Raw genomic sequence first — 22,817 nt, forward strand, 5'->3', positions numbered from 1 at the left:
TAATGCTGACCCAGTCGGAAGACGCCCCTCGAACTACATGTCCCAGTGTGCTTTGCGCTCCCCAGCACGCCGTGAGACCACTGCGCCTGCGCCCGCCCAGCCGGTTACTTGCGTCGGCGAGGCTGCAATCCCCGCTGGTGTCGGTACGGTAGAGACCACAGCAGAGGGTCGACCGCCGCCGCAGCGGAAGAGCAAGGGAAGAATGTGGGTTTTTGGTTATGGGTCCCTGATCTGGAAGGTGGACTTCCCTTATCAGGACAAGATGGTCGGATACATCACAGGCTACAACAGGCGCTTCTGGCAGGGAAGCACCGACCATCGCGGGGTCCCCGGCAAGGTGAGGCGCTAACCAGTCCCCCCACCCTTACTGCCCTCGGAGCGCCGCTCCCCAACTCCTGGCTCAGCTTTGCTGGACGTACACCCCTACGTTTCTGAGGGATGAGCAAGTGGGTTAGGAATAAAGCTGTTGTATCTGTCCATTTTCCTCGGCCACCTGCCCCCTACCTCTCTCCCAAACCAAGGGCACTCCTTCCGAAGCCACTTGAGACGCGGGGTGGTTAGTTTCTTGAGGAAGCAAGAAACGTGGGCACAAGCACACAAGCTCGCACAAGGCTTACGTGCTGGGAGGGGGCCCCATCTCTTGGCAAGCTCTGCCAAAAAAAAAAGGCGGGAAAATCAATCTTGGCGGAGTTGAAATACCAAAATCAACGTGCACATTCAACTTTTTATCAGTTAAATTTGTTGGCATTTCTGCATTCTGGCCGACTTTCATTGGTTTCAGTTTAAACGAGAGTTATTTCTGGGTTTTCTTTGTATCTTTCCAAAGGTTTCATTTTATGACACCTAAGGTCACAGAAGAACTAGTTTCCAAAATTATCTCCGGTTATTAAGGAGCCTACTTTGATCACTTACTTCGGTTGTCAGGTACCGGCAAAGTTAAATGAGTTCCTGGTTTGTTACTTGAGTAACACAGTACCAATTACTGTATCCAGAATTATTTGAATGTTTCTCGTCTAAATTATGGATGTGAAATATAAGTTCTTCGATCCATTTTTCAGTCATACAAAGACATTCCTCCCAAAATATGTGTACAGAGAACTAGTAACAGGTCACTGCTTATGCAAATCAGCCTTGTATTGGGCGCAAAACAACCAATCCACAAGGAAAACTAAGTTTTGGGTAACAATTTGGATACCTTAAATACGTGTTTTAGTTAATCTAACTTTTGGAAGGGTACAAAATGTTATTGTTTATATGTTCTCTAAAGTACTCTGGAGAGTTATATGAGCTTGTTTACTGTTTTTTAAAAAAGAAATTAGGGGCGCCTGTGTGGCTGGCTCAGTCCCTAAGCGTCTGCCTTTGGTTCAGGGTCCTGGGATCCAGCCGCACCTCAGGCTCCCTGCTCAGCGGGAGCAATCACACTCCCCCTCCTGCTTGTGTTCCCTCTCTCGCTGTCTCTCTCCTTGTCAAATAAATAAAATCCTTAAAAAAAAAGTTAATATTAGCCAAAAAAACACAATATATAAAATGCTAGAATCTGGCTTTAAGGTAGGTAGATTATTTGAAAACAGGGGAGTAATTTAGGGCAAATGCACATTGGTAAGCCAACAGAAACTTCATGGCCAAAATTTCTTCAAGAATGTTATAAAGCAGGGGCACCTGGCCGGCTCAATCGGTTGAGCATGCAAGTCTTGATTTCGCAGTTATAAACTTGAGCCCCTCTTTGTGTGTAGAGATTACTTAAAAATAAAATATTTAAAAAAAAAAGAATGTTATAAAACAATATTTAAGACTTTAAAGAGTTAAATAAAATGAAACTTGTTAATAAAACTTCTAAGTGAAGTAAAATGCCTTTTGAGTTGTCAGATATGAACACTTGAAACTTCTATTCTGAAAAGCCTTAACCCAGTCTCCAAATTTTAATGGCTAAGTGTTAAATGCTTACAAATATGGTTTTGTTTTTTGTTTATTTTGTCTTGTTTTTAGAGACAGAGAAAGAGCATCTGCGCACGAATTTGGGGAGGGGGGGAAGAGAGAGAGAGAACCTTATTCCTGCAGCCTGCATGTCCAGCACAGAGCCCGATGAGGGGCTTGATCTCACCACCCTGAGATCATGACCTAAGCCGAAATCAAGAGTCCTACGCTTAACCGACTGAGCCTGGAGTCCCATAAATACGGTTTAAATAGCATATTTTACTACTCTAGTTTCTTTTTTTTTTTTTAAGCTTTTTATTTATTTGAGAGACAGAACAAGAGTGAGAGCAGGAGCAGGGGTCAGAGGGAAAGGGAGAAGCAGACTCGACATACTGCTGATCCCAAGACCCCAGGATCATGACCTGAGCCGAAGGCATACGCTTATTAACCTGCTGAGCCACCCAGGTGCCCCTACTACTCTAGTTTCAATCAAAATGTATGATGCGTCTGTTGTATGGCACACTGAGATATGTACACTGTCGGAACAGAACAATAAGAAGTTGTCAATGCAACAGCTCATGATTCTTTAAAAGAAGAAAGGAGCTATAAAAGCCAGTTTTTTTTTTTTTACTAAAATTTACTAAAATATAGGGCAGGTAAGTTAGGGGACAGGGAGACTGCAATGGCTAATAGTTTTACACCTACTTTTATTTAAAGGATCCATCATAGCAAATTAAAGGAAAGTCTAAGTAACAAACGATTTCTAAGTATACTGTTCTGTTAAAAAAAAAAAACTGAAAGAACATTATTATTTTACTAAACATTTTTTATTATAGTGGATCACCAGCTTTATATAAATCTTAACTGTCAAACAAGAATACAAAAGGCTACAGAGATAGCCAGCAAATTAGAAGAATAACATGGATGTTTTATAGGACTATGTTTTTTACAGCAACATATGCTCCTAGTAAGTTAGTCATCATTACATATGAAATGTGATATTATTAAACAAATGTTAGGCTCATTTCCACACACTGCAATGTGACATTTGTGGGAAAAATACCAAACCTACTTGCTTTATTCAATTATGCTTTCTTTTTAGCTTCATTAAACTTTAATTTCTTCCTAAGTTTTATTAAGCATCTCATTTATATATAATAAAACTGGCAGCATCTCACCAAATTAAGCATTTATTTAAATGTGAATATTTTTTCACAGCAGAGAGAATATATTTCAATTTCAAAAAGAGGAATCATTTTAACACAAGAGATAATCGTGAACATTTACTAGATCTAGATCAGAAAAATTACTCATTACTCAAAGCACCCATAATGCCCCATATTTCACAATATCCTCCAATCCTATCCAGCTTCAAAGACCCCTTCTTTAGTTTCAATCCCCCAAAAAAAGCTTTCATGTGATTTACAAATGTACACTGGTCCTCAATAACACCTATTTATTTTAGGGACAAAAAGCTTAAGCTTTAGAAAATATTTCCAAGGGACACATGGGTGCTCAGTTGGTTGAGTATCCAACTCTTGATTTCAGCTCAGGTCATGACCTCTGGGTGGTGAGATCTGCACAGCCTCCGCCCCCTGCTCAGTGGGGAGTCTGTTTGAGATTCTTTCTCTCCTTCTCCCTCTGCCCCTACCCCCACTCGTGCTGTCTCTCTAAAATAAATCAATCTTTAAAAAAGAAAAAATTCCCAAGTAAATTTATCAGTAGTGCCAAAAGTCCATTTCTGTATCATCTGTAAGTAGTCACGGGGAATCCATTTATTGCCCCTTAAAATGATTCCCTATGTTTTCTGTTTCAAGTGCCACCACCTCAAGTCCAGGACTTTTCTACCACTCCCCCCTCTCTCAACAATTACTACTGAGCACTGACATATACAAGTAGGAGACACCTATGCAAACAACAATACCTGACAAGTGCCACAGGGAAGTGAATAAAAGGAGAAATGAGAGTTTAGGAGAAGGAGCTGCTACAGAGTTGCCTGGGGAGTCAGCCAAGCCTTTACGGATGGAATGGCAGGAGGATAACCCAGAGATACAAAAGGAAGGGCATTCCACATTGAGTACTGGTATATACAAAGATATGAATGTTTGTAAAAGTTACAAATAAATCAGTACAGCCTGAAGGGGAAGGTGGTAAGAAATGAGGTTTGTAGTTAAGTCATGCTGAGGAATTTTTATTTTCTACTGTAGAATATTACAACCCTGAAAAATTCAAAGCACAGGAGTGAGTGGCCCAATTTTTGCACTAGAAAGTCATTCCAGGGCCAAAAAGAGAACAACCTGAGGTAAACAAAACTAGAGGCAGGCAGTGAGGTCCACAAGGAAGCAACTGAAGGATGCAGAGGCACCAGATACAGAAGAATCAAAAGACAGAGCTACCAAGAATTGATGACTGGGCTGGACAGGAGGGGAGACAAGGAAAAGGGGGGTACAGAACTTGTCACCTGGACCACTAACATTTCTTACTCAAGAGTTTACTTCCTTCCTACTCTAACTTGCCTACTACACACTTTACCACTCGATCTTCCCCAAACACTTCTTTTATCATACCAGACATGCGCTCCTCAAGTGCTACAGTAGCTCTTAATTTCCTATTTCTCCCACATTTCAATGGCTTCTTATTTTCCACTGTCCCCTAACTTCACCTCCACTGCTTGGCTCTTCAAATCCGACTACCCTGTTTCTCCAGTTATCTTTCTGAATCATCTTCTCTATATATTGGGAACATCTGCTAAAGTCAGACACTTCGCCTGTGTAGTCTTGCCTCTAGGTCTACACTTGTGAATTATGCCCTTTTGCCAGAATTTTGTCTTCCTTTCTGACCACCCAAGACTCAGAATTCTTACTGCACTCATACCATATATCTTAGCCCTTAAGTGTTCTCCACTTCACATGTTAAGTTCATGTTCCAGAATTACAATATAAGCTCTTGAAAGCAAGAATCAAGGTTTTATTTTCTCTACAACATAGCTAGGTATTCAGTAAATAGCTCCTAATTCACTTTGAAGTTGAAAGTAATATGGTAATACCTACATCAATATATGTATCCTCATTGTAGCATTTTCTTAAATAGATGACAAGTCAAATCTAAATGCCCAACAAAAAAAAAAAATGCTTAAATTACAGCTCACTGATGATACAATATTATGTATGCCATTATTAAAATGTATGAGAAGGCTAACAAGAAAATATAAGTAAGTAAGAAACATAATCCAAAATCCCATGTTTTCCATTATTACAAATTACCTATAAAAATAGACAAAGACTAGAAAAACAGCAAAGAAGATGACACAAATATCTGAATGATTTATGATCACTATGTGCCAGAACAGTGGGCAAATATATTAAAACAGAAATGTTAAAATGCTTACAATTCAGCATTCTCACTAATGATGCTATCATGTCGATAGATACATAGCCTTTGGCACTAGGTAGGAAGTGTACTTAAAAAAAAAAAAAAAAAAAGGCAAATTCTCAGAGAGCTCCAGACCTACAGGATCAGAAACTCTGGGACTGTGGCTAAGCAATATGTTTATCGACCCTCCAGATAATTTTGATCTACACTAAAGTTTGAGAATCACTTCCCTGTTAGAGGAAAGCACTCTGGAAGAGCATGTTTGTTCCCTAATAAAACTATAGGAATCTGACCAGAACTTTTATTTACAATTGCTTCTCCCTTTGCCTTTTATTTTAGATGAGCCTTAGTCACAGGTGTGTCTTTTAATATATCAATTTTAAGTGAACATAATATAGCTAATATGCACAAATTGAAGGGTATTTTCTAGAAAGGATAAGGTATATTTTCTTAATTAATCCACTTGAAAATTTATCATAAAAGTGCTAAGAAAGTGTTTAGTATGAACAAATGAAATTAAAATATTCCATGTCAGCAATAAATTGCTAATGCTCCGTTAGTTGAAAACTGATTCAGAAAAAAAAATTTTTTTTTTTTACTTTTTTTAAAACAGCCTGGAAGAGTTGTGACTCTTGTTGAAGATCCTGGGGTATGGTACAATTATTCTTTTTTGTATGTCTTTAGTCATATAAAACGTTGAGATGTTTCTCAGTGTTAATAATCAATGCAATTTTATCAACAGTGAGCACAGACAGTTTGAACACTAGGTCTAGAATTCCTCTCTGTATTTGTTGTATTTCTTTTGAACTGTTGGGAAAAGTTGGAATGCAGACTGCAAGGTAGACAACAAAATAAAACCAAATGGCATGTAGTCTCATTTTTTTTTTCTCATTTTTCTTTTCTTATTCAGTTTATTGACTAAGAATTAATGGAGCCAAGCCCTCAGAAAGCCAGACTGCCACTAAGAATCAAATGGAACCCTTGAAACTCCTCACATTTGCTAGGAATCTACTATTCTCAGCAAAAATCCCACTCAGGAATTATCACTTTCTTTATTGCCTAATTTTATTAATAGCATAATAGGTTTTTAAAGAGGTTTGGAGCACTAGAAAACATAATTACCTGATAGTACTCTGTTTCTTAAATATTTTCATCATTTCATTGATGTATAGATACAAACTTTGATATTTTGAAGTCAAGGATTTAACTTTGGAAAGAACTTTGATATACAAAAAACAAGCAGCTATCAACAGCACATGAATAACAGTGAAACAGTGAAATGAAATACTTTGATAATTTGCATTAGGAAAAGCATACACAAAAATGGCTCCAGGGTGCCTGGCTAGCCCCATTGGTACAGTATTTGACCCTTGATCTCAAGGTCCTGAGTACAAGCCCCATGTTGGGAATGGAGCCTACTTTAAAAAAAAAAAAAAAAAAGGCTTCAAACTGGTAACTGTAACTCTTAATTAAAGCTAATATACAGCACTTTGTTTCTACAGAATGTTAAATTCACTCAAGAAGATATTTAGCAACCTAAAGTTTAATTTTTAAAGTTAATAATTAAAGATTGTGAATAAACTAGAAAATCTATACTACAAACTAAATCCTGCTTATATCACAGATATTTTATTAACACACACACACACAAAACCTTTGCAGCCAAAATACATTGTTTTTATTGATACTTTGTGAACAAACTAAACAATGAAGGAAATCAGCATTTTAAAATTATTTATTTTGAATAATTTATTTGCACACTAGGTTACTTATCATTGTTTTAAGTTTTTTAAAATTATGTCTTTTAACTAGTGGGACTGCAATTAAAAATATCAGGTGTTCATTTGGTCATTAAAAATAGAGTTCTAAAGCTTTAAGTCCATAAACATTTTGCTAATGGTACGGGCAGTAGTTTCCAAACTGCTTCATGGAGTGTTGTAGCTACTCTGAAGCCTACGTGAGGGGATGTAAGTGCTGTGTGCTGGCTGGAAGGGCTTTGATATCCCAACCTGCTTCAGCTAGAGCTCAGCATCACTTATCTTTTTTATGTATCAGGTGTTCCCTTGTTTGCAGAAAGGGTTCTGTGTTTTAAAAGCTTTGTAAGAAAGTAATCAACTACTTAAGGCCATAGCAAGTTCATTTTACTTGTTCATTTTTTTCACTGCAGGAACTTTCAAATATCCTTTGTAAATTACTCCATCCAGAATACTAAATGTCAGCCTCTTTTGTTGAGTTTGTACCTCTCGGTGCACTTTAAATTAAGCAAAACTACACTGACTTCTAAGAATATACAAGATACTTTCTTAGAGCACAACATATCTTCACCTATTTTAGCCCTGTAAATACTAAATATTATATTTTCATTTTTCAACAGGGTTGTGTTTGGGGTGTTGCTTATAGACTGCCAGCAGGAAAGGAAGAAGAAGTAAAAGCATACCTTGACTTCAGAGAGAAAGGAGGCTACAGGACCACAACAGTCATTTTTTATCCAAAAGATCCCACAACAAAACCATTCACTGTGCTGCTATATATTGGAACATGTGATAATCCTAATTATCTTGGTCCTGCACCTCTAGAAGACATTGCTGAACAAATTTTTAATGCTTCTGGTCCAAGTGGAAGAAATACAGAATATCTTTTTGAACTTGCAAATTCTATGAGGAACCTTGTGCCAGAAGATGCAGACGAGCATCTTTTCTCTTTAGAAAAATTAGTAAAGGAACGTTTAGAAGGAAAACAGAACCTCAACTGCTTATAAAGACCTAATCGCTGACCTTTCCAAACAAGCAGAGCTTTTAGGCTTCAGAAAAAAGCTACAGCTTCTTGCACGCTGGCAATATGATTTGGAAACATGTTTACTTGAAGGTCTTATTTATTTTTAATGTTGTAGTCAAGATATAATCAAAATGTGCAGTTTGATTTCATGTATCCTGAAACACATAAATATTTAAAATACTGGGATACAGTTAAAAAATTCCTAACTATGATATTGATCACTTGCTCATAGGAAGTGAGTTCTTTAGAAAAATACAATGAAGGACTCAGTCCAGAGCTTTTTTTTATCAGAGTAAAAATAATTCTGTTGTTTCGTATCACAATACTATTTTGAAGTTGTAGAGAATTAAACCAAAGTCCAGTAAATATAATAAGGTAATACCTTCAGTATATTCCTATACAATAATTGTGTAACCATGGTTTAAAATATACAAGCTTAAAATAATGTGTAATTAGAAATATATGGTAATTAGACAAGATTTCAGCCTTCATTGTCAATTTCCTTGTTCAGGTATTAAATGAGACCCTTTCCAATGTAAGTCAAAAAGAGTGGCATTTTTAATATAAAAATTTCCTTGGAATTATAATGTACTCTACCTCTCCTTTTTTTTGAATAAATGCATTTTACTACATGGAAAAAAACTCATTCGGCTAAAAAGGCACAAATTACATTATACAAATCGTGTCCACTAACAATGTGGTGTGTCATTCAGTCACTTTGTATGAATCTTATACTGAAACTTGAAGAGAGATGGCCTTTCCGATATTACAAATTAACAGAAACACAATATAATGAAAGTCTGGTGTTTGAAGTGGCATTACCAGATCATTTGCTACACAGCTTTTTTCCCCTTCTTATATCTTGTCACCAAAACAAAGGCTTTTTGGGGTTTTTTTCAACACTTAATAGTGTCGATGATGCTACTCAAATAGGAAAGTTCAATGTGCATTATTAACTCATGTACAATTGATCTTGATTCTAATCAAGATAATTTCTGATTATAGGTTCCTTCTTTCTCAATAGGATAGTCTCAATAAATCTTATAAAAAGAATTTCAGTTTCACATTAAATTTATTATGAAACTTAATAAACTCTTCAAACTCCAGCATAACTAATAATTAATACAGAAAATTTTCACATTAAGTTGTCCTACACAGTAGGAAAAGTAGTCCTTTCCATGTTTTTCTTATTTATTAACACCTAACTTGGTAATTTACTCAGCTATATAACTATTTTAAATATTTTCCCAACATTTTCAATGTTAGTTTTCCAGGAGGCATTTCACTTGTCCTGTAAAACAAGAAAAGGACCTAACATTCATTAATGAGTATCTCATAAGGATATGCTAGGCACTTTACACCTGGAAGCATTTTCTAGGTAACTCCTCTGAGCTTGTTTCCATAGTACCTTGCACAGTTACACACACGTTAACTAGCAGAAATCCAGGTCTCTCTCACTCTAAAACACAAGATCTTTCTAGAATGTATTTAAAAACCCACCTGAGCTTCACCACCCTTTTTTCAGGAGGTAAACAAAATTAACTTTTGGATAATGAAATAGTATGTAGCTTGTTACATAAAGATGTTAAGAGTTAATTTTGATAGATGTATATCGATTCCCACAAATATAATGAGCCAATCCAAGATTCACATTCTAGGGGCGCCTGGGTGGCACAGCGGTTAAGCGTCTGCCTTCGGCTCAAGGTGTGATCCCGGCGTTATGGGATTGAGCCCCCATCAGGCTCTTCCGCTATGAGCCTGCTTCTTCCTCTCCCACTCCCCCTGCTTGTGTTCCTTCTCTCGCTGGCTGTCTCTATCTCTGTCGAATAAATAAATAAAATGTTTAAAAAAAAAAAAAAGATTCACATTCTATAGCTCAGAATCATGTAGGTGAATTCAGAAATATAGCCTTTCATTTTTCAAACAAACCTAAGTCCAAAGGAGTTTGGGACTCCCCGAAGTGATTCTTCTATCATTTCGTACATAATTATTACAGAATATAAAGGGCAAGAGATAACTTGGGGATCCCCATTTATATGTCTTTCTAGGCTTTCAGTTACAAGTTAGACTAGAAAATGTGTGACATATTAATTACATATGGTGTACCATAAACATTTATAGGGAGGCCATATTCCAAAGAGCCCAGAAACAGGGATATTTATTTTCACTGGGATGGGGAGAAACATGACTAAAATGGAGAAGTTAAATAGTACTTTATTAGAGAGAAGCTAGGATTTGAAGCCTCCCAGCTAGGAGGAATCATAAACAGGTACCAAGTTACCTAGAGGCTAACATTTTTGTTAGCAAAACTCTCTCTGCACTTTGAAAGCATTTTCTCTCATTCCTCCCTAATCACACACACAAAACTCAAGACTCTCCCTCCTCAGAGTACAGCTACTAGTTAAGTTTCAAGTTTAAGGAATTCAGAAAAAGTATGAGTGTAAACCCTGCATTGGGAAAGAAACTTTTAATATAAATCTCTAATGGAGTAGATTTTTTAAAGTAGGTCTTTCCACTCCTACTGCAGGCCACTATTAGGTTTCCCTTTCCCACTCTCTGATCTACCACGAACAACGGTAAGTACCATCCAGACACCACCTCCACAGATAAAAAGGTACCAGTTAGGGAAACAAAGGTTTGTGATGGCAACTCCGAATACGTGAAAGTACGAATGTGACCCATTTCTTTAAGACGGACTTTAAAAATTTAGCCATTGTCTATAGGATATGCATTTCATCTTAAAAAGGAATTTTATTTTCTACTAATAAAGTACCTGAAATGTGTTTTATTTTACATCTTGAAAGTGCTCGTTTAATTTTAACATATGTAAAGCATTATGCAATACCTGATGTAATAATAAATATTACCTAGTATTACTTTACATTATATATTCAGAGTACATGGGTTTAGCATCTCTTTGAGACTGATAATGATTACGATCATGCCTATAATTTAAGAACCACATTTGGTCTATTAGAAATTTTTCAAACATTTTATAGTCAACATTTCATTCCATTATATTAAGATTTCTCTTTTCCATGGATACATAGCTTTTAAATTATAACTCTGGAACAGTTGTGAATATCAATGCATCATACTCCTGTAATTTATCATCCCTGATTCTTTCAAAGTCAGTCAAATGATGGATGCACTTAAAATGCCCTCTTATCACATCATGTTAAAATCTACATATCAAATATTTCAATTATGCTTATCTTTTCTCACTAAAAATACTGTGACTATATTTTCTATGTATTTATTCATCTCTCAACAATCTATTTTTCTGCATTTCTAAAGCCTTAAAATAAATTCACTCTTAGCATACATTAGAAACGCAAAGATTAGTGGGATGATTTTTTTTAATCCTGTGGCTGGCTACTTTTCAAAGAATTTTAACTTCTCAAGAGACAAGTACTAAAATTATTCTTCTGTATGTCAAGATTATATGATGAAAATAAGTTTTATTGCATTTCAGGTTTTTTTAATTCTTAAGGTTCATTTTCCCTTTCTAAAACATATACTCAGCACTAATCTCTTGGTGGTTTCATTTAATTGTACTGAACCTTCTTGTCTTTGTAAAAAGTTTAACAACATATATAAAAACATTCTATTACTGGAAAAACGTTGGTTTTTCCAGTTACAGAATGGATTAAAACCATTTACATATACACGGTTTTTCCAGTTATAGATTATACCCCTATAATTTCTTTTATTCTGCCAATTTTACTATTTTCACAGAATTCTTTAACTACAATGTTCTATTTCCCTATCAACTACTCTTAATGCCCCTCCAATCTCCAATCTACCTTTGCTCTTACTGTACTCACGGAATCAGTGTAGTCCCCGGTCTCCAATGACTCTTTCCTGATTTAACCCAAAGATTTCGGTTTCACCCTTTACAAGTCTGATGTGCCAGACACTAGTAAGCAAGCATCTCATTTCACTGAGGCCAAAACAGCAGAACATTTCATTGTATTCACATCTTAGATTGTTTATCAGATACACAAACTCACAAGTCCTGGGTTTCAATTACCAACCTTCCTAAGAAAACTTCCAATCTTCCTCAAATTCTTCATGACTCTATGTATTATATGTAAGGTATATCCAGTTGAGCTACACAAGCACCTGAAACTTAGCCTACTAAAAACAGAATTCATCTCTTTTCCCAAGGAGAAAAATTTTGTCTCACATTACCTCCCTGCACATGACACACATTAAATGTTGAACAACTGTTAGAACAGAAAATACAACAAACAGGTTTAAGATACTCATCAATTTACAAGCTTTTAGAGAAAAATGAATGATTCTTCCCAATATACACAAAATCTTAGCCTTTTTTTACGAAAAACATTATATAACATTTCTTAGGAAGTCAAAGAAAAGTTAGCAGGGAAGCACTGGAGCCTATCTGTGATGTGGCTTGAAATATTACATGATGGTAAGATCTATCCTTCAAGTATGAGCTGGAAGATTTCTTAGCTAAAATGCGAACCTTATAATGTAGCAAGAGCCAGAATTTCTTACATCTTCTCCTTACCTCCAATCTCTTTTCTTCTTTCCAATACATTCTCTACGCTGCAAGGAGAATTATGTTTCTAAAATATGGAAACTAATTTGGCCAATAATCAAAAATGCCTCCCAAAGCATACTAAACAAACTTCAAATTCTTTAATATGGTATTCCACTATTTATAATATGGTGTCAGCATATCTGTCACATTTCACTTCCCACTAATGTACCCCACCCCATGCTCCAGTCACTCCATCCTCCTCATCCATTAAGACCCAGAAAAAATGAGGGACTTGTGATATGTGTCAAGCAGTAACTATGCACTAAGACTACCAAGATAAAAAGAGTTCCCAGCTTTCAAGAACCCCATTTGGGGGGCGCCTGGGTGGCACAGCGGTTAAGCGTCTGCCTTTGGCTCAGGGCGTGATCCCGGCGATCCGGGATCGAGCCCCACATCAGGCTCTTCCGCTATGAGCCTGCTTCTTCCTCTCCCACTCCCCCTGCTTGTGTTCCCTCTCTCGCTGGCTGTCTCTATCTCTGTCGAATAAATAAAAATAAAAATCTTAAAAAAAAAAAAAAAAGAACCCCACTTGACAGGGGCACCTGGGTGGCTCAGTCGTTAAGCGTCTGCCTTCTGCTCAGGGCGTGATCCCAGCGTTCTGGGATCAAGCCCCACATCAGGCTCCTCTGCTGGGAGCCTGCTTCTTCCTCTCCCACTCCCCCTGCTTGGGTTCCCTCTCTCGCTGGCTGTCTCTCTGCCAAATAAATAAATAAAATCTTAAAAAAAAAAAAAAACACGTTTGGTGGAAACACATACAACCAAGCAAATCAATGTTATTTAGCATAAAGGCGGTGACAAAAAATACAAGCAGGATACAGAACAGCAAATTATTAATTCAAACTAATAAGATCAGAGAAAGCCTCATAGAAAAAAATAAATAGCTATTCATGGATCAAAGAATAATAATTAACCTTATGTAGCAAATACTATATATACCAAAATCTATTCCGTTGATACATATATTAATTCTCATTTTCTTAGATGATGAAAATGAGAGACAAAAAGGTTTAAGTTAAACATAATAATAACTATCATTTATTGAATACTTACAACATACCAAGCACTGTGCTAAACACTAAAAAGGAACAAAATGGAATTAAGGCTCTTAATTTAAAAAAAAAAAAATTGTGAGAGAAGGCAGCTTTCTCATTTTGTACCTCCACTGGTAAGTTTTTTAAGATTTTATTTATTTATTTGACAGAGAGAGAGACAGCCAGCGAGAGAGGGAACACAAGCAGGGGGAATGGGAGAGGAAGAAGCAGGCTCCCAGCAGAGCCGGGAGCCCGATGTGGGGCTCGATCCCAATCAGGCCCCGAGGAAGACGCTTAATGACTGAGCCACCCAGGCGCCCCTCCACTGGTAAGTTTTAACCTCAATAAGATTCTTTCCCGAAATAGAATAAATTAAAAGGATAAAAAAATATGATAAAAATGGGGGCCACTGGGAGCCTGCTTCTTCCTCTCCCACTCCCCCTGCTTGTGTTCCCTCTCTCGCTGGCTGTCTCTCTCTCTGTCAAATAAATGAATAAAGTCTTTAAAAAAAAATGGTAAAAGAAAAAGGATTCATTTAATTACCCATACCCTACAGTCATAATGTTTTAAATTTAAACAAAAGTTTGCTTTGTCCAATTTTCTCAACAGCATTAACTGATTTATTCAACAAATAATCTATGAATTATCTACTCTGTATAAGACAAACTAAGGACAATTGTTTTCCTCCACTTCCTACCAAAATTCCTCTAAAACGCATTCATTCATTCTAGAAGAGAGAAAACAGATGGGATTATTTTGGGGATCAAGCCAGTGCAGAAAAACTGCAGTCTTGAACAAACATGCACACACCCACAAGAAGGCTACACCCATGGAGAAGACATTCCTGCCAGCAGAGCCTGGAGAAGTACCAAACCTGGAAACAACAACGAAGAGAGAGCACAAGCAGTCTGTAGGATTAAAATTGGATGATTATAAATAAATAGAGAAATAAATAAATAAACCAAATAAATAAATGAAATTAGGATGATTAAAAGATGTATATGGAACAGCCAACCCAAACCTCTTACTCCATTCCTTTACACAAAAATATCAGCAATAGTGTTGATTTCTAGCTAAAACCATGTTTGTTTCTCTTAATTTAACAATCTACCCTGAAAGCATTAGAGCATCTTCATACTCCCTAACAAAACCTTCCTTATTTGGACATAGGCTGAGGGAGAGGAGGGCGCAGTTCTTTTCCTGCATTTCACCCATGGACCCTAAAGTGAGGCCCAACAATTGATACTGTGCTCAAGAATCATTAAAAAAAAAAATTTTTTTTAAGGAAAAGCAAAAGCACAAGAAAAAAGGATGAAAATAAACAACTGACCTGAAGGAAACACAGCTATTTCTGGGAATAGAAGATAAATGTTTAAAATTTGTAAGTGAGGGGCGCCTGGGTGGCACAGCGGTTAAGCGTCTGCCTTCGGCTCAGGGCGTGATCCCGGCATTATGGGATCGAGCCCCACATCAGGCTCTTCCGCTATGAGCCTGCTTCTTCCTCTCCCACTCCCCCTGCTTGTGTTCCATCTCTCGCTGGCTGTCTCTCTCTCTCGAATAAATAAATAAAATAAATAAATAAAATAAAATAAAATAAAATAAAATAAAATAAAATTTGTAAGTGATATCCTAAAAGAAATTCATGAAGGCACTGCATCATTAAAAAAAGAGCACCTGCAGGCGTGCCTAGGTGGCTCAGTCAGTTAAATGTCTGACTCTTGGTTTTCACCCAGATCATGATCTTGGGGTCTTGGGATCGAGTCCTGCTTCAGGCACTGCACTCAGCAGGGAGTCTGCCTGAGATTCTCTCTCTCTCCCTCTGCCTCTCCTCCTGCTCATATGCGCGCGCGCACACACTCTCTCTCCCTAAAATAAATAAATCTTAAAAAAAAAAAAGACCAACTGCAGTACACCTGAAACAAATATAACCATTTGTTAACTACAATGGAATTAAAAAAAAAAAAAGAGCAGCTGGGAACTATGGGAATAGAAGAAAAAACTAACGTTTTCTGAGGTCTGAAAAAAGAAATTAAAAAGGAGAACTGATAATCAAGAAAATGGCCATCTTGGATAGATCCTCCATATTACTTAATTTTTTTTTTCTTTTTGTCCTTTTTCTCAATTTGGAAGAATCTCTCTAAATAGAATTCCAAGTAGAACAGAGAAAATGGCGAGAGAAATAATAGAAGAAAATTTCCCAGAAGTGAGCAAACAGAACTCATGGACTGCCATGAAGGACACATGAGAAAGGATCCACACCTAGAAACACTCTCATAAAATATCATAAAACCAATGATAAAGAAAAAGAGTCTAATAAAATCTTCCACATAAAAAAGCATATCACTTTGGAAAAAAGAGAACCAGACTGGCATTAGGCTTCTCATCAAATAAACCAAAGGCTAAGAGGCAAAGGAGAAATGTCTTTCAACTCTTGAGCAAAACAAAATGATTTTGAACTATGAATTACATTCCCAATTAATTGAGAGGGCAATATAATTGTATTTTCAGATATATGAAGCCTCTGAAAATTAAATTACCTGCTTTTTATCCTTTCTGAAAATACTATTTGAAATTAGTTATACTTCAACGACATGGAGAAAAAAAATCTGAAATAAAGGAGGACATGGAATAACACAAAACAGTAGTCTTGACCCAGATGACTGATAAGTGAAACCCCAGAATATAGATATGCTACAGACTTGGAAAGCAACCAATATATATTAGAAGAAAATGTTTGAGAGCTCAATGTTTCTTCAAGACCAAAATTAATTCATTTTAGCAAACAGAGCAGTATTATTAGGAAGATAATAGGACACTTTAAGTGGCAGGGGATTAATACACTTACATTACCTTCTCTGCAGTTTCAATTACACCTCTGGGTTTTTTAAGTGAATAGTACTTGCATAATTATAATATTTAAACAGTTTGTAGGTTTTCAATATTTAAGAATCAACCCATCAACAAAGCACAGAAGATGAGAATAAAGTCACAGAATGTAGATATTATAAACATGTAGTAACAGTAGATTGCAGAAGTAGTGAAAATGATAATAAAAGCTAACACATATTACATACTTAATATATAGGAGGCATTATGCTAAAAAAAAACAAAAAACAAAAAAAAACCCACCTTACATGTAATAATTCATTGATAACAAAACGATAGCACTGTGGCCAAAAGGATGGGTTCAGGAGCCAGACTGCTTGTAGTCTGATATCCAGTCCCATTGCTTACCAGTGTGATGGCCTTTGGCAATTTGCTATATTTCATTAATACATTTATCTCATTTTATGACTTCTGAAATTGAGAGGAGTCTCATACTCACTGGCATGTCATAAGTTTAACTGGAAGCAGTTACTTTCTTAGCAGTACAGAAAAATAATAGTGAGCTTTAAAAGAGATGGCAAAAGGGGATTGTTATAGTTTAAAAGAGACTAAGACAACTGAATGCAAGGCATGACTTTGATTGGACACTGAAAGGGAAAAAAGGTAAATAAATTGTAAAAATTGAAATTACTGGTATTTTTCCAAGGTGCAAGAGTAGTATACGTCTTGGGTTATATAGGAGCCTCCTTTTCTTAGTCACTGACTTTTTTCAATGTCCAGGCCAGTGGTCCTGTACAAGATGCCACATTTGGGATTTGATTACTTTCTTAGGTTTGGCAAGAATACAACATACGTATTGCTGTACACCATTGTTGTGGTATACCTTGGTTTTAAAAATTCATTCTTGTAGAAAATTCTTTGCAAAAACTTAAAAATATAAAGCATGGGATTAAAAAAAAGAATAATGCTAGCCTGGTTTGAAATCAAATGTCCACTCTCCTTTTTTCCCCCTGTACCTAAGAAACAAATACAATATTCACATGTGCACCTGTATATTTGCTGGCATTCTGTCACCTGTGTTTGTGTTATATTTTAACCAAAAATGTCTGAAGGCCAAAAGCTTTTCTTTTCCTTTATTTTTCCCAAAATGTGCATCCCAGTTCTCTTATATCTTCTTTCTTATTACTGCAGAGTAAATTATATTCAAAGGAGGAATTGGAGGGGAAAAAATCAGTAGTGGAAATGAAAAGAAAAGGACAATTATGTTCTTAGGCAGCCTCTAGAGTAATTAGTGCTGCACAACCTCAGACTGCACACCAGCTGTTCAGTTGAGCAAAGAGCTTTGTTTTTACTGGTTTTGCCCTTTCTATGTCTAAATGAGAAACAATAAAGAGATTTTGGGGGGCGCCTGGGTGGCGCAGTCGTTAAGCGTCTGCCTTCGGCTCAGGGCGTGATCCCGGCGTTATGGGATCGAACCCCACATCAGGCTCCTCCGCTATGAGCCTGCTTCTTCCTCTCCCACTCCCCCTGCTTGTGTTCCTTCTCTCGCTGGCTGTCTCTATCTCTGTCGAATAAATAAATAACATCTTTAAAAAAAAAAGAGAGAGATTTTGGGTAACTTTTAACTCAAAGCCCAACTGTTTGGTTCTCATTTGTGATTCATAAAAATTTGGATACTTTTTTGCTCCATACTTTATAGAGTGTGGCATAAATATATTAACTTTACGTGTATGTGAATTATATTAGAATATTGTTTTAACTTATATCTCAGTTTCCTCATCAGTAAAATGGGGAAAACAGTAAAACCTACCTTTGGGTTATTATGTGGGCTGAATCAATTAAATAAGTTTATATCTATTAATTGCTTAAAACAGTGCTTAGACACAATAACTGTACATGAATAAAATAAAGAAACTGAATCATTTTTAGTTCTTACATTTTACCATTTGTTATTTTCTCCATTTGAAGGATAAGAAAACTGAGCTCTAAAGAGGTTAAGTAACATTCCCAACGTCAGACATGTGGTTAGGTGGTAGAGCTGGGATCAGAATCTGACTGGCCTAACGCCTAAGCCTCTGCTCCTAATCACCTCACTATTCAGTTGCACAGTTTGTATATAATTATTTATTCAGCCATAGCCTTATTGTTGGAAAATCAGATATCCAGAGGGTTGGTTTTTTTTTTTTTGCCACTACAGATATGAAACAATGAATATCTTTGTACCTACATTCTTATGTATCACAGCAAATCCAAAAAGTAAAATCACTAGGCCAAAGGTTTACACATTTTTAATTTTAACAGAAATTATTAATTTTAAAACATTTATTAAAGCAGGTCTATCTTTCCCTTTTATAGTATCTGGATTTCCTATCTTACTAAAAAATGTGATCTCTACTCCAGTTACACAAATATTCTCCTAATCTCTTCATATAGATAGATAGATATATATTTAACTCATTTACAATTTAGTTTTTGTGTATTTTATGAAGAGGAGATCTAGTTGGTTTTCTTGTAAATGGATAGCAAATTATACTAGCAGCATTTATTAATTAAAACATCCTTTTCCCACCAGGGTGAAATGTCACCCTTGTCACATTTTAAACATGTCATTCCCAAGCTCCCTTCCTGTACTCAAACCAAATTACTTTTGATCTCAATAAATCTTGGGCTCATGTTTTTTCATCCACTTAAAATAGGCCTTTCCCAGCTCTGTAAATCCAAATCCTACCATCTGTTAAGGTCCAATACAAATGCCAGGACTACTTCAGTGGTTTCTACCCTTCCTTCCTCTCATCCCTCACCAGAGGTAATCACCCCCTCCTTTGAATGTCCACAATACTTTATCTGTACAGTACTTCTCTAACAACACTTCTCACTCAATTTTAATATTATTAGTTACGTATGAGTCCTACCTTCCTTTCTAGGTGGTAATGTTTTGATGGACTTGATCTATATCTACATCATTTTTATAGCACCCTTAGTACTTAGGACAGTGCCTTCAAACCATATTTGTTAGATGAATAACTACACAACTACACAACTTTCTTGATCCCTCCCCAGGATCTGTAGTTCTACAACAAAAATTGCTCCATTAAGACTAACTCCCTTATATGCAGAAAAGGGTAGCTTTGCCAAACAAAGGGGAATTTTTCCATAATCAATGAATCAGAAAGTTAAAATAACTGAAATTTAAAATTGCATATACTGTACTGTGTTTATATGACAAAAAGTAAAAGCTTATTAAATGAAGTAGTGTTGACTTTTTTCAAAATAACAATTTCTAGGCAACGATGGGTTTAATACTGATTCAGAACAATCTTCTACATATCTATATCCAAATCCTCTAGGATGATAACCAATGTGCATAATAATAACATGAGTACAAGGTAAGATTAAATGTCTTATGAATCATCAAAAATACAATACAAACAGGACCATCTATATTATAAGCAAAGTAGGTATTCATTATATTGCCAATTTTTTTGGGGTGCTAGAAAGGTCCCCGGCTTGTCCCTAAATATCTTCTCAATCAGTGAGCTATCACCTAAAAACTTATCATGAATATTCACGGTTTTCATTTAAGAGTCTAAACCAGTGGTTCTCAACCATGGGCCATTTTGCCTGCCAAGGGACATTCGGCAGTATCTGCAGACATTTTTGGTTGTCACTACTGAATGGGGAGGGACTGTTACTAGCATTTAGTGGACACAAGCCAAGAATACTACTAAATATCATACAATGCCCAACACAGCCCCTCACAACATAGGATCATCTGGCCCAAATGTCAATAGTGCCAAGGCTGAGAAACTCTGGACTACAATCTGCTAAAATGCAAAAACATATTGTTTTCGATTTAATGTATAACTTAGCAAGCCCTCCACTTCAATCCAATCCAGTCAAGCCTTTTTTCCCTTAACTCGTCCTCCACGCTGCCAAATCCAGTGGTTACGACCTTATCCTCAACTTATTACAACCCCTCAGCAGCATTTATTTGACTCAGCTAGTTGATTAATCCCTCTTTAAAACACTTCTTTCCCTTGACTTTCTTCACATCTCAGTTCACTGATTTTCTTTCTGTGTTAATGGGCACACCTTCCAGGCCATTTTGTTAACTCTTCAATGCTGTTCAGTGTTTAATGTTGCAATGACCCTTTTCTTCCCTGAGTTATCCTCATTTGTATTCCAGAGATGTCCTCAGCCAAAATGAAGGCTTTAACCTGCATGTTAACCTTTCACATAACCTCTATATGCTGATAACAATGGTATTTATAGCTCCAGCCCTGACCTCCCCACTGAGCTTCAGACTTACCTAGCCAACTTGTTAGCTCCACTTGGATGTCAATCTCTATAACTTAACATGTCCAAAACAGACCTCTTGATCCATAAATTATTGTTATTGTAATCAAAACACGTACTCAGTAAAATGTTAGCAACTGAGGAATCTGGGTTCGATTCCTGCAACTTTTATGTAAATCTGAAATTATTTCAAAATTAAAAGTAGAACAAACAAAAACACAGGGTTCCCACCAGTCCACATTCTGTTCTTCCCTCTTTCCATAAACTGCACCACCAGTTCCTCATAAAAAATATCTAGACATCATCAAGTCATCTTTGAAAGAACATGCCACATCTAATCCACCAGCAAGTTCAAGATGCTCTACTGAAAAATGTATTCCAAAGCAGGCCACTTCTCTCCATTCTCCATTGCTACAGGCTTCCTAACTGGTCTCCCTGCTGCCACCCTTGCCTCCTATATTAGTTTCCTATGGCTGCCAAAACAAATTAATACAAACCAGACAGATTAAGACAACAGAAATGTACTGTTTCACAGTTCTAGGGGTTAAGTCTGAAATTAAGGTGTCAGCAGGGTGATGATCTCTCTGAAATCCCTTGGGAAGGATCTTCCTTACCTCTTCCTAACTGGTGGTGGTTGCTGGCAATCTTCAGTGTTCCCTAGCTTGCAGATGCATACTCCAATCTCTCCCTCCATCTTCACATAGTATGCTCTCTGTATGTCTTGTCTGTGTCCATACTAGGACCCACCCTAATTCAATATGACCTCATCTTAACTTGATTACATCTGCAAAGACCGTATTTCCAAATAAATTCACACTCACAAGGGTCCAGGGGTTAGGACTTCAACATATCCTTTGGGGAACACGATTTAGCCCATAACATCCCCTATAGCCAATTTTCCACACAACAGCCATAATGGTCTTCACGAATATGCATCAGGCCTTATTACTCTCCTGCCTAAAGGACTGGTCCAGCTGGCCTCTTCCCGCCTCTCAAACGTCATTTCCTACCACATCCCTCTTACACTCTAGCCACACAGGCCTTCCTTCTGTCCCTCAAACACACCACACTCATCCCTGCCGCAGGACCTCTGCCTAGAAATTTTGGTGTGACTTCTTCGTCACCATTTCAAGTCACCACTCCAGTGTTATTTCCTCACAGAAGTTTACTCTTATCATCTACCTAAGCAGCACATATCAGAGGTATTCTCTTTCATACAACCCAAGTTTCTAAACAGCATTTGTCAGTACCAAAAAGTATCTTATTTGTTATTTAAGTACCCCACTTATTTGAACATAAGTCAGATTTATTGAGCCAGATTCCATTATTATAGCCCCAGAGACTAAACCAGCTCCTTACAAGTATTTGTCATTTTTATTTACTCAAATATGGCGTTTTCTTTCATGACATAAGGATTTCCTATTTTACTCACAAAGATTAACTATACCCCTAAATTTTCTTGTATTTTTTCTCTTTTTTGTGTGTGATTCATTTAAATCTTTAATCCATTTGGAATTAATCGTTGCATACTTGAGAAACAGGGGTCACATCAGATGATTCCAATGCAAAAAGTCTGCAATAACTCTGACCTATTAGATAAAGCTCAAACACTTCCGCAGAACATATGCAACCTTCCCTGACCTGACTGCCTCTGTTCCTCTATGGTACCAATCTCCTGCTGATGATTCCATCCTATCTTGTCCTCTGACTCCACCAAAAAGTCCTAATGGATCATCAAGAAGAATTATGCTTGAAATGCACTTCTCAATCTGCCTGAACTCCTGTAAATCCTTAAAACCCCAGTTCGAATGTCACCTCTCTTGGAAAGCCTTTACTGTCCAACCCTAGAGTTCCTCGCTTCCTTCTTTGTATCTCCATTTTTACACCCCTCTACTCTATAATATACAGTACCTGCTTCATAATATATATAAAGTATTTAGACTAGGGCCTAGTACACAATAAATGCTAAATAATGTTAACTACTATTTTATTACCACAATAGGTTGCAATTATTTGTGTAATCTCCCTTGCTA

General features: G+C 36.7%; 2 protein-coding genes across 7 annotated transcripts in view; one reads left to right on the forward strand and one right to left on the reverse strand.

Annotated features, from left to right (window-relative positions):
* ASB3 (ankyrin repeat and SOCS box containing 3) overlaps positions 1-22,817 on the reverse strand; it is a 101,295-nt gene that overhangs the window by 77,308 nt on the left and 1,170 nt on the right. The gene's annotated exons all lie outside the window — the stretch shown is intronic.
* CHAC2 (ChaC glutathione specific gamma-glutamylcyclotransferase 2) lies at positions 76-8,692 on the forward strand. 2 transcript variants are annotated; one of them, XM_026486155.4, is made up of 3 exons: positions 77-337; positions 5,900-5,935; positions 7,661-8,692. In XM_026486155.4, the coding sequence occupies exons 1-3, from the start codon at positions 203-205 to the stop codon at positions 8,042-8,044; spliced, it is 555 nt and encodes a 184-aa protein (XP_026341940.2). In that variant the 5' UTR covers positions 77-202; the 3' UTR covers positions 8,045-8,692. The 2 variants fall into 2 exon arrangements, with proteins under 2 accessions (XP_026341948.4, XP_026341940.2); XM_026486163.4 differs by lacking the exon at positions 5,900-5,935 and having other exon boundaries at positions 76-337.

This window comes from Ursus arctos, unplaced genomic scaffold (assembly GCF_023065955.2).
Source record: "Ursus arctos isolate Adak ecotype North America unplaced genomic scaffold, UrsArc2.0 scaffold_8, whole genome shotgun sequence".
Lineage (NCBI taxonomy): Eukaryota > Metazoa > Chordata > Mammalia > Carnivora > Ursidae > Ursus > Ursus arctos.

Bases quoted from the DNA above. Each gene is read 5' to 3' on its own strand.
- CHAC2 (XM_026486155.4), top strand. From the start codon at position 203: ATGTGGGTTTTTGGTTATGGGTCCCTGATCTGGAAGGTGGACTTCCCT. The intron at 338-5,899 runs GTGAGGCGCTAA...TTTTTAAAACAG, and splicing joins ATCGCGGGGTCCCCGGCAAG to CCTGGAAGAGTTGTGACTCT. The intron at 5,936-7,660 runs GTATGGTACAAT...ATTTTTCAACAG, and splicing joins CTCTTGTTGAAGATCCTGGG to GGTTGTGTTTGGGGTGTTGC.